The following is a 12993-nucleotide window of genomic DNA, read 5'->3' on the forward strand; positions in this document are numbered from 1 at the left end:
TAATCCGTTGTCAGTTGCTTCATTTGCAAATATTTTCTCCCATTCTGAGTGAACGCTATATTTCTAATAATTTGTGTATCAATTCAAATTAATGATTAGATTTTAATTAGAATGTTTCAAGTATTTACACATTAAGGGTAATTCTTGTTAAGGATGTGTACATTTGTGTTCTGTACTTTTTTCCTGCTTTTGTTTACATAGGCACTCTTTCTATAATGGTAGATTTTTATCTGTGTCCCCTATTTTATTATAACGTGATTGGCTTGTACTTTTCTCTCTTTACTCTTATGCTTATGTTTTTACACTTTTAATGGTCTACAAATTGCATTTTGGTTTCAGTCATACTTTCTATTGGGTGTTATGTTTTCTTTTGTAGTTGTTTCAGCTTATATCATTGTATTCTTTTCCCTAATCTATCTTTTGGTTAAGCCATCCAATTTCTTGTGTTGAGTGCTTAACTCCTTTGTTTTCAAGCTTGCTTAATATCCTTACATTTCATTTAGATACTCCTCTTTTTCTGTCTAATGATTTGCCCTAATTCTTTATTTTTAAATTTCAGCTTCACTGCTGTATAATTGACTTATAAAATTGTAAAATATTCAGCGAATTTTGTGGTGATTTTATATACATTGTGAAAGGATTCCCCCCATCTAGTTAATTAACACAGTTACTTCATATATTTAGTTTTTTTGGTAAGAACATTTAAATCCTACTCTTCTAGAAAATTTCAACTATACATCACAGTGTTATCAACTCTAATCACCATGGTTAATATTAGCTCCTGAGACTCTATTCACTGTGTAACATTTTTTCCTCCCTTCATCACCCACCCCTTCAACCACTTTTCTACTCTGGTTCTGTAAGTTTTACATTTTTTTTTTTTTTAAGATTCCAAATATAAGTGATACTATGCCATATTTGTATTTCTCTGTCTTATTTCACTGGCATAATACCCTCCAAGACCATCCATGTTGTTGCAAATGACAAAATTTCCTTCTTTTTATGGCTGAGTAGTAGTCAATTGTATATATGTACCACATCTTCTGTAAGCATTCAACCATCGCTGGATATGTTGGCTGTTTCCATATCTTATCCATTGTGAATAATGACTCAAAGAATGACGGAGGGCAGATATCTCCTTGATATTCTGTTTTAACTTTCTTTGGATATATACCCAGAAGTGAGACTGCAGCATCATATGGTGATTCTATTTAAAATTTTTGAGGAACCTCCACACTGTTTTCCATAGTATGCACCATAGCTGCACCAGTTTACATGCCTACCAAAAGAGTGTACTTTTGGCCCTTAAATTCAAACTTTGAGATTAAGATTGCTATACAATTTCCTTGAACTTGATGTTAAATCAGTTTGTTTTGTCATCCACTTATTTTCAATATTTTGTACTTTCTTTAGGTTTGGCTTGGAAACTTCCAGGAAGAGACTTTCTGCTACGGTGACGTGAGAAGCCACCCATGCACTCAAGCCTGGGAACCTGGAGAGGTCTCAGGCACTTATACCCCCAACAGAGGAAACTCAGAGAGCTGCAGGCTGAGGCAGGACTTGGCTCAGAGAGCCCTCTCCTCCGCGAAATACTCTATTTCCTTTGGCTCCAAAATGCTGACAAATCTGGAGTCCTTCTGGTGGATTGACAAGCCTGGAGAAGATACCACCTCGTTTGTTTAAAAGTTCAAGTCTGAGTTTCTGCCTCTCAGATACATCAAAACTTCTTTAAAAATAAAGAAAGTATACGGAAGAGGTTACTCCCCAGCATTTTCAGGTATCCAAAGCATACCTAAGAAGCTGGGAGTCCGTTGCTTATTCTATTGCAACCATGCAGTCTAAGCACTTTGGTAGCCAGAAACCACGTTGTAAGATTATTATCTAACACCCAACCACGGAAGAATTTGAAGATTTCACAAATATATGTTTACATGGAGTCGAAAGGTGCACACTGAACTGGCTTAGCCAAGGTAATTCCACCGAAAGGATGGAAAGCCAGCCAGACGTACGATGATATCGATGACATCTTAAAAGCCGCTCCCCTCCAGCAGGTGACCACTGGGAAGGCAGGTGTGTTTACTCAACAGCACAAAAAGAAGAAAGCCATGACCCTGAGCGAGTATCGCCGCTTAACAAACAGTGAAAGACACCAGACTCCATTCTACTCTGATTTTGAGGATCTGGAGAGAAAATATTGGAAAACACGCCTCTATGGTTCACCAGTATATGGTGCGGACGTCAGTGGCTCCTTATTCGATAAAAACACGAAGCAGTGGAAACTTGGACACCTGGGAACCATTCAGGACCTGCTGGAGCGGGAGTGCGGAGTGGTCATCGAAGGCGTCAACACCCCCTACCTGTACTTCGGCATGTGGAAGACCGCCTTCGCCTGGCACACGGAGGACATGGACCTTTACAGCATCAACTACCTGCACTTCGGGGAGCCCAAGACGTGGTACGCGGTGCCCCCGGAGCACGGCCGGCGCCTGGAACGCCTGGCCAGGGAGCTTTTCCCGGGCAGCTCGCGGGGCTGTGAGGCCTTCCTGAGGCACAAGGTGGCTCTCATCTCGCCCACGGTCCTCAAGGACAATGGCATCCACCCCCCGCGCTGGATCGATTATGGCAAAGTGGCCTGGGAATAGGGCTCTGCATGACCTTTGGAAAAATCTGGGTCAGAATAAGGGAGATTTCAGGTGAGTACCCTTAGGAGATTAAAAATGGGTGGTTGGGTGGGGACTCTAAAGGGGACCTATAATTACCATCTGGGAAGGTAGAATTTTGTCCTTGATATGGGAAATTCCAGAAAGGCTATTACTCTGGATAGTAATAATGATTCTCTATTCAGTACTCCTTCCCTATCACCTCCCCTGCAGCCTCTTATTTTTCTTTTAATGGTGAAGTAAATAAATGTGATGCTATTGATGTGGTTTTGTGTTTTCCTTCCATCCACAAACTCAGTCCATCCATGGACCCACTCTGTATGCGTATGTGCAAATTTGAATCTGAAGCGTGATGTCTTTCGTAAAGCAAATTTTCTGTAGTCACTGCTTTGACCTATCCAGCAGTTACTTAGAGGGGAGAACTGGACTTAAGAGTCAGCAGAAATGGCATTCAAACCTGCACTTTGCTACTTTCTAGTAGTGGGACCTTCAGCAAAAAATCATTGATTTTCTCTGAGCCAGAATTACAGTGCGAGAGTTTTGTGAAGATACTGGGGATGTAAATGTGACAGGCATGTAGTAGGTGCTCAGTTAATTTGATGTGCATTCACATACTCTCCTGGCCTCTAGGGCCAGCCCAAGGCCAAGGACATCCTCTTGTATTCTTTCTCTGATGCTCAGTTCTACTGTTGTTTTCCTCACCACACCCCCAGGCTTACACGTTACTTTTCTTTTAATTAATAGACTTAATTTTTTCAGAGTAGTTCACAACAAAATCAAGTGGAAAATACAGAGGATTCTCACATACTCCTTCCCAGGCTCCTCCACCAGCATCCACACCAGAAAGGAACATTTGTTACAATCGATGAACCTGCACTGACTCCTCATTATCACCCAGAGTCCGTAGTTTAATTGATGGTTCATCTTGGTGTTGTACAGTCTATGGATTTGACCAATGTATAATGACATGTATCTACACTTATAATACCATACAGAATAGTTTCATTGCCTAAAAATCCTCTGTGCTCTGCCTATTCATCTCCCCGCCCTGTCCCCTCCCCCCACAACCACTGATCATTTTACTGCTTCCATACTTTTGTCTTTTCCAAATGACTTCTTTCACGTACTAATATGCCTTTAAGTTTCCTCCACGTTTAGTGGTCTTATAGCTCATTTCCTTCTATTGCTGAATAATATTCCATTGTATGATGAACCACCCTTTATTTATCCACTCACGTGCTGAAGGACATCTTGGTTGCTTCCATGTTTTTCTGCAATTATGAATACAACTACTATAAACGTGTGTGCAGGTTTTGGTGTGGATGTAAGTTTTCAGCTCACCTGAGTAAATACCAAAGAGTTCAATTGCTGGATTGTATGGTGAGACTATATTTAGTTTTGTAAGAAACTGTCAATTATTTTTACCGCCAGAAAACTGATCTTTATTTTTCTTTTTTCTCATGATGATCTACCGCATTTTTGCACAAAATGTCGTATTTGTCCTTGTTGCAGTGTTACAAAGGCAAGGTAAAGATTAGATTTCACAATCAGTCAAGAGCCAGAGGACCCAGCCTTTATTCAGACTCCTACACCAACTTGTTTAGTAGTCTTTCAACAAATCAGGTTTCGATGGCTCTCCACTTGCCAGTTTAGGCAAAATGAGCCTAAATGAGCTCTTAGCCACATTGCACGTCTGATCGGGTTTACACATAACAAGTTCAGATCAAGGCAAGCATAATTTGTGCTAAATAAATATTACCTATTATCATTATTACTTAGGACCCAAAGCTGTAAGATGGACATTAGAACCTGTACTTAAACGTAACTTGTAGAGGTTGGAGTTCGGGTCTTGGGACTCCTCTAAGATTTATAAAAAGCATCATTTATGGGTTTGTCTGATTACCTGGCCCCAATGAATTATTCATAGAGATTAACCATTACACCAATTCAGTTTCCCTGTGTGCAAGGATTCCTTTCCAGATATTTACAAATAACTTCACCATGATATTTATGTCGTGAGATTGTGACCGTATATGGGTCTGGAAGTTGCATTTTCCCCCAATGTTTGGGTTACCTTTCATCACTTTAAATAGGAAACCACAAACAGTTGCTAGGAATTGGCTACCGAGGTAAGTGGAATTGACACTGATCTGAGTTGAACAGATCCTGGTGAGGAACAGCCCTTGCCCATCCCGCTCTGCTCACCAACCTCTCGAACTGAAATGCCTCCCAAGCTCCTTGTCATTAACCTTCAGTGAGTACAGGGTAATAGGGAGACCCTTCTCATGGTTCCTCAGCAAGTGGTGGGTGTTAGGGGGATAAGCAATTACAGGGAGGACAGAGGAAGGGCAGAACTGAGCCCTGTTGGGCATGGGTAACATGTTGGAGGTACCACTCTATGAAAATGCAACATTTGTGTGGCCGGGTTTCTGGATTTTTCTAGGATCCTGGCATCCAGTATCCTTGTGCCCTAAATGTTCAGGCTCCTCTACCTAAACAAGAGCTACGTCCAGGCCTGTAGACCTCAGAGAGCATCTTTTCTTTGTCCCATCTCTCAGAGAGCCTCTTCTCAAAAGATTCACATAGTGTCTATATATTTCAGGCCCATTCTCTCACTCACTTATTCATTCAATCATTCATTCAGCACATGTTTGCTAAGAACTTACTGTGTACCAGGCACTGTTTGTGCAATTGGGGACACAACAGTGAAAAAGGCAAAGTTTCTGTCCTCCTGGAGCTCATCTTCTCATTATACAGAGAGACGTAACAAGTCAAGCAGTCATAAGGGCTAGGAGAAAGAATAAAGCAGAGTAAGGGGTTAGAGAGTGACAGGACTGCTGTGTCGGAGAGGGTGGCCTGTTGGGAGTGTGGTCATCGAGTGCGCCCTGTGGACAAGGGAGTGAGAGCTTCATTCTAGGCTGAGGGACAACACATGCAAATACCTGCAGTGGGGGCACCCTAAGGTGCTCACAGATTAGCAAAGTGGCTGGAGAGCAGGAGAGAGGTGGCAGAGCTGAGACGGGGGCAGGCACAAAATGTCATAAGTCAGTTAATACAAACCCCTCCCACTGAGTGATTGGGGCCATTGGTGTTTTAGGTGAGCTGGGAATGGAGGAATTTGGGGGCCACAGAGTCTTTGAAAGCACTGATAATTCACAGCCATCCCTGGAAATGGCTCTATCTTTCCTACCAGCTGCAAATCCTGAGAGCAGAAGGTCTGTATGTTCTGCTTTCCTGCTGTATCAGCTGACATGGCACGTTTCTGACTCGTATTGCATTAGGTGGGACTTTAACAGACCCAGAAGATCACTGACATTCACTAAGATGACAACAGCCCTTTCAGCTATTTATGAGCAACTCCAAATCAATGCAGTCAATATTTTGGAATTGTGCTGAGGCCCATATTCAAATAATGTGGAGGGCAGTGAAGGAAGCTCCTCAGGAGACTTCAGGAGAAATTCTCTGGAAAAACAGCTACCAGGTGAGAGATCAGGTGTGAGAGTTGAACGGGCTATAGATTGAGAATTTGAGGCTATGCACGGGAAATCCTGGCTCCAGATAAGGATAATTTTTAGGAAAGAGCTAAGATGAAGAATTTGCAAAGAAAGAGCTCAGGATCCATTCCCTGGGTGTGTCAAGGGTCTATTGCATACGTTTCTTTTTCCTGAGAAACTCCTTAGTAACCAGGTGACCTAACCTCACCTCCCTTGTGCTATATCACCTTGACTGTACTTACACACGACCCTCTAGGACCCTGAGTACTTTATTAACCTATGGTTTAGCTCATGGATTGAACCAGATTAATACACTTGATAATTATCTTTCTTGGCCTTCTCTAGTGAGGACTCAATGAATATTGTCGATTGAGTGAATGACTTGAAACCACCAATAGAAATGAAAAAAAGTGCTAGTATCATAAGAAACACCTAAAATAAATGAATAATTCCTATTATAGCATAATTGCTTTCATGTTAATTGTCTTTTAAAATATGATATGCAGTTCTAAGCTGGGGGTTGAAATAACTTACAGAGCCAGAGAATAAACTCTGTTTCTCTTATTCCAATATGAGCCCTTCATTCATTGACTCTACAGATATTGTTAAGCCCCGTCACCGTACCAGACTAGTACTACATGCTAAGGAAACATAATATGAAGTTTATGATCTGCTTGGAGACAGACAGGCAATTAGGCCGTTTCACCATGCCACAGCTTCTTCCCAGATACCATAACCATAGCCAGGCTCTCCCCCAAAACGCTGGTTTTAGAGCCTCTGAAGAAAGGTATCTTTTACTGGGAACAGTCAGCCTCAAGTTCAGAGCCAAATCCTCTTGGGTCTCTCAGAGCAGTTTCAGTCTGTTCTTGGGCTCATGGCAGCTCTCTTGTCCACTTTTCTCAATCGTACCTGAGAAATGGGCACAGGTCACCTTTTTGGGAGAATGATGGCTGCTCCAGGCATTCCTTTCTTACCAGGTGTGCAGGAGGATGGGACTGGCTTTGAATGCCCCCACTGGCTGCTTCACTCTAGGAAGTGAATGGGGCTTACTGTCAAATCCCTCCCTTCCTCCGCCCATGACATTGACATTCCTTGGCTCCTTTAGGGAGTGTGTGCCATCCCACCTTGCTATGGACAGAATGTGTCCTCCTAAAATTCATATGTTGACACCTTAATCTCCAATTAGGGATTTGCAGGTGAGGCCATTGGGAAGTAATTAGATAATGAGGGTGGAGCCCTAATGAATGAGATTAATGCCCTTCTAAAAAGAGAGATGATTATTCTCTTCACCATGTGAGGATGTAGCAAGAAGGTGGCTGTCTGTAAACCAGGAAGAGAACCCTCACCAAGAACCTGACCACGCTGGCACCCTAGTCTTGGACTTCCTGCCTTCAGAGCTGTGAGAAAAAATGTTGTTCAATCCCCCCAGTTTATGGTATCTTGTGATAGCAGCCCAAATGGATAGACAACGCATAACTGCTTGTCTACAGTTCACACTGGCTACTCTAGGAGAAAGGTAAAAACAAGTAGGCTAGAGACAGGAAACGTGGTTACCATATTATGAGGGTCTACAATGTGCCAAGAACCCTGACTCCCGATTTGTATACATCGTTCACTTTTCTTTCCAAGAGCTCAGTCTGTAGAGTCAGGCATATGGAGATTGGAAGCCCAGCTCTGCCTTTTGCTAGGGTGACTGGCAAGTGACTCAGCACTCCGATGCTCCTCCTCCTGGGAGAGCCAGCGGGGCCCAGCACACACCCTGTGTCCAAACACCAGGGCTGCGCTCATAAAACCGTGTGACCTCGGCGGGCTGCTTCTGGACCTGATAATAACAGTACTCACAACAATAGGATGGTTGTGAAGCTCAACTGACAATATAAGTAAGAGACTTAGAGTAGGAACCAGCTTGAGGTAAAAACAAGCTATTATTTCACATCTAGTTGAAGATTTTTTTTTTAAAGTGTGATTTCAGCTCAATGTTCGACGAGAAGCAGACAACAAAGTCTAGCTATTATTGAAGTTATTATTATCATTTATTTTGTATTACTTTAATAATATTATTCATTACTATTATTACTTTCAGACTTAGAGGTGACAGACATGGGCTTCTCCCTGCTAAAGTACTTGAAAGGAGAATGACACAGGAAAAGGCTATAGTTTCTTCTTCTTCTGTTTTTTTAACTTTTTATTTTATATTGGAGTATAGGTGATCAACAATGTTGTGTTTGTTTCAGGTGTACAGCAAAGTGATTCAGTTATACATATACATGTATCTATTCTTTTTCAAATTCTTTTCCCATTTAGGTTGTTAGGTAATACTGAGCAGAGTTCCCTCTGTTATGCAATAGGTCCTTGTTGGTTGTTCATTTTAAATATAGCAGTGTGTACATGTTAACCCCAAACTCCCTAACTATACCTTCCCACCTTCCCCCCAGTAACCATAAGTGTGTTCTCTAAGTCTGTGAGTCTGTTTCTGTTTTGTAAATATGTTCATATGTATCCATTTTTTTTAGGTTCCACATATAAGCGATATCATACAATACTTGTCTTTGTCTGACTTACTTCCCTCAGTATGACAATTCCTACTTCCATCCATGTTGCTGCCAAAGGCATTATTTCATTCTTTTTAATGGCTGAGTAATATTCCATTGTATATATGTACCACCTCTTCTTTATCCATTCACCTGTCGATGGACATTTAGGTTGCTTGCATGTCTTGGCTATTGTAAACAGTGTTGCAATGAACATTGGGGTGCATGTATCCTTTCAAACCATGTTTTCCTCAGGATATATGCCCAGTACTGTGATTGTGGGATCATGTGGTAGCTCTATTTATAGTTTTTTAAGGAACCTCCATACTGTTCTCCACAGTGGCTATACCAATTTACTTTCCCACCAACAGTGTAGGAGAGTTCCCTTTTCTCCACACCCTCTCCAGCATTTATTAATTGTGGATTTTTTGATGATAACCTTTCTGACTGGTGTGATGTGATATCTCACTAGAGTTTTGATTTGCATTTCTCTAATAATTAGCGATGTTGAACATCTTTTCCTGTGCCTCTTGGAAAAGGCTGTAGCTTCTTATCATTCAAAGTGTGGCCAGGATCCACATCACGGACATCGCCTTGGACTTTGGTGAAGTTCTGGAGCTCAGTCTTTGGTCACAGACCTACGACTCAGAATCTGCCTTTTAAACTACATCCCAGGTGAGTCAGGGGCATGTTCAAGGTGGAGAGGCACCGCTCCAGTGCGCTGGTCCTCAACTCACTGGAATCACATTTGAAACACGCTGATGTCTAGACCCTCCCCCCATCCTCTCACCACCCCAGAATTTTGGCTCCATTGGCTGCAGTACAATATTAAAACTGCTGTGCAGTCATGGTTGACACTCACCCATCTAACTATTGGTCCATGGAGAGTTAGGCTGCAGGGGTGAATGGGAGTTTAGTTTCTTCAGCAAGTGCCAGTGGGAGGGTTTGTTTTTTTCTCGTCAGGCCCAGTGGAAGGATGGAGGGTCACGGAGAGCACAAATTCTTCTCTCCCGCCCCCGCCATTCCCCATCTTCATTCCAACTATGTACATGTGACAAGGCTCTGTGCAGGCTCCTTGGCCATTGTTTCTGTTTCTCTGGTTGCGGGTCACAGTGTCCAGGCTGGGCTGGCCGGCAGTCTCTCTGGCAGTCCCGTGCACCTGGGGCTTGGCTTTTCGGCGGTGGGAGTTTGTATTTCCGTGAAATGGGCTTCATCTCCTTCCTTCATCCATCCCTGCCACCGCTCACAGCAACCAGATCCTGCTGACATTTCCTGTGTGACCCTTGACGCCTGGTAGAAAATTCCCATTCCCACGCGGCTCAGGCCGAGTATCTAAGGGACTGTTGCTTTGAGGAAGACGGCTCAGGCCCCATTGTAAGGCCAAGGAAGCTCCTGGGGGCCAGTCTACTATTGTTTTGTGGGAATGAGGGTCATGGGGTTGTCATTTTCTCAATTTTTCAGAGAAGCTAACAACTTGGGATTTTATGAAAAAAAAAATGTAATGTTGACAGTTAGTTAAAAAAAAACTTCCAAGTCCTGAGAGGCAAATGAAACATTTCCAGAGCTCAGACTTGCCCCCTGTTCTCAACAGCCCATTTGGATTGCAAAGATTCCACAAGCCATGGAGGCTAATCCAAATGATCTCGCTGGAACTTTGGAGCTGCTAGAAAAGGGGAGACACCCGGAGTCCCCTAAGACACGTGGCCAAGGGTTTTTAATCCAACGACTTGTTAGTTTGGTAGCCCTCTGCTGAAGGCACAACTTCCATAGGCCTAAACATGGCGGTTTGTGACACTCACCATCTAAGACCTCTGTATGACCTCCTAGGGGAACAGGGGAAATCGCTGCCTGATCTGGGACCAGGTATGGTAGGAGTTGTGCAGGGCAGTCGTATTTCCCTAGGACAGCAGAACGGAAGGAAGGAAAGGACGGTTTACGCTCTCCAATCTTCTCCCTCCCCTCTTTTCTGCCCTCCCTGAATGACAGACAGCCCCAGTGTTTGACAGAGCCCCTTGTTTAACGCTGCCACGTCTCTGCTAGTGACCGAATGTTTCTCCCTCAATATTGTCTTTATAAAAGATGATGTGATCTGTGTTTGTTGCTAATATTAGATCTGTAACAGATGCTCTCATTGTTGGGCCCTGGGTCCATGTGGAGCAGATTAATAATGCAAAGACAAAGGCCTCAAATACTCAGTGACTTTAATAGCAGAATTTGCTGCAAGGGATAGGGGCCTTACACTGTGTTGAGCAAGGTGAGGGGACAGGCCTGTGAGAGACCAGGAATTGAGACCACAATGTAAATGCCATTGGAATTGTAGGCAGAGCTCTTGGGGTAAACGGGCAGGGAGCATAAAGTATCAAGAAGAGGCTTCTTCATGTGGAGACCAACAGTAATGTGGTTAAAATGACAGGTCATCTAGTCACCACTGGTGGACAAAATTAGGAGACAGGGGAACCAGGTAGCAAGTCTAGGGAGACAGTAGATAGTTCAGTGAACATGGCCAATGTCGTGGTTCTTTTTGCTCCTTTCCATTTTTTTCAATAAAACATTTTAAGACAGATCAGTGGAGGGGCGTCACCTACCATGTACCTCCTAGGTCTTAGCATGGACCACTGGGACTTTCTTTGACCCTCCCTCATCTTCTTATTGCAAGATAATTTGGGTTTGTGCTTTATCTGTAATTTATTTTATTGAAGGATAGTTGATTTATCAATACAATGTTGTGTTAATTTCTGCTGTACAGAAAGGTGATTCAGTTTTATATATATATATATATATATACATTCTATTTCATATTCTTTTCCATAATGGTTTATCCCAGGATATTGAATATAGTTCCCTGTGCTATACAGCAGGACCTTGCTGTTGATCCATTCTATACATAATAGTTAGCATCTGCTAAGCCCGAACTCTCAATCCTCACCCTGTGTTGTGTTTTTCAATATCTGCTGAACGTGTTTCTTTCACTTCCAAATTTTTATTTAGTTGCCTGAACCGTGGCGAAGTTACTGTTGCACAGCGAGGTGGAGATCGCGTCTGACTGTCTCGCCTGCTACATGGACCCACACACTAGCAGGCATTGTCCTAATGAGCACTTTTTGCCCGCAGTGATCCCAGCGCTAGCGCCCCGGAAGGCTACCTGAGACTTGTTCAAGGCCAGTGGGTCAAGGCCAGTGGATCAAGGGTTTTTTTGGTCTCTGGAGGGTGGTGCTGCAAATGTTCTGTGCTATCTTGATTTGGAATTGAATTGTCAAGGTGAATCCTGCAGCTAACCTGTTTATAATCTGAGTTTAATCTTTCTGAAAAGAAAACCAGAGCCCTAAAAATAGCTGCCTTGTAAATTGCAGATTTTTGTAATAGCATAATTTTCCCCCTAAATGAAAGACTGGCCACCTACCTACAGTGAAACTATATGGAAAAAACAAAGTAGCGTTTGTTCAGTTTTGCTATAGGTTAAGTGCTTCACATTGTTTAGTTCATTTCATTCTCATGTCAAAAATGTGAGGTAGATATTATTATTCCCATTTTACAAATGAGGGACTTAAGGCTCGGAGAGCTCAAAAAGCTTATAAATGGCAGAGCTTAGATTTAAATCAAAGTCTCCTGATACCCAGACCTCTGCTTTTCCCATTTATCTGCACTTCTGGAGTCCTTTTGCAATTGCCAGATGCTGTTATATTCAGACTAAGACAGACACATATAGACAGAGATAGGACTGAATGTTTTCCTTAATATATTTTGTAGTGATAAAAATAAACAGAAATTCTTTTAAATTCATAAGTAGTTATAATGGAATAGATACTTAGGCAAATAGATTTCTAAAATAAATGTTTAAAGTTCCATGTTGAAAATCAAGATGACCTGGTAGAAAGCTGAGATTGTGAGTTCCAGGACAGCTGAGACCATGTTTTATACACTCTGTGTCTCCAGCAATTAGCCCTGAGCCTAGCCCACAGTGGGGAGGAAGGCACTCAGTGTTTGCTGAATGAATAAAAGTGTCTCCTGTATCCACATCAATATTTGGAAAAAAAGAGACCATCTACTTAAGTTAAATGGTCCTCCTTCACCCACTGAACAGACTTGTCTTCAACATTACTGCCATAAACTGAGTGTTTGTCTCCCTCCAAAGTTCATGTGTTGAAACTTAAGTGATGGTATTTGGAAGTGGAGCTTTTGGGAGGTGATTAGGTCATGAGAGGAGAGCCCTCCTGAAAGGGATTAGTGCCTCTAGAAAGAGACCGCAGAGAGGTGCTTGCTCCTTCTGCCATGTGCGTATACAGCAGAAAGACGGCCATCTATGAACCG

At 42.6% G+C, this 12993-nt stretch overlaps 1 protein-coding gene across 1 annotated transcript in view; it reads left to right on the forward strand.

Moving 5' to 3' along the window:
• The first annotated feature begins 1760 nt into the window (after window positions 1-1760).
• Window positions 1761-12993, forward strand: part of LOC112062047 (lysine-specific demethylase 4D-like) — a 37598-nt gene continuing 26365 nt past the window's right edge. The window contains 2 exon segments of the mRNA XM_055091365.1: window positions 1761-1921; window positions 1923-2627. Of these exon segments, the coding sequence (XP_054947340.1) occupies window positions 1832-1921; window positions 1923-2627 (795 nt within the window). The 5' untranslated portion in view covers window positions 1761-1831.

Source organism: Physeter macrocephalus, chromosome 16 (genome assembly GCF_002837175.3).
Source record: "Physeter macrocephalus isolate SW-GA chromosome 16, ASM283717v5, whole genome shotgun sequence".
Taxonomy (NCBI): Eukaryota; Metazoa; Chordata; class Mammalia; order Artiodactyla; family Physeteridae; genus Physeter; species Physeter macrocephalus.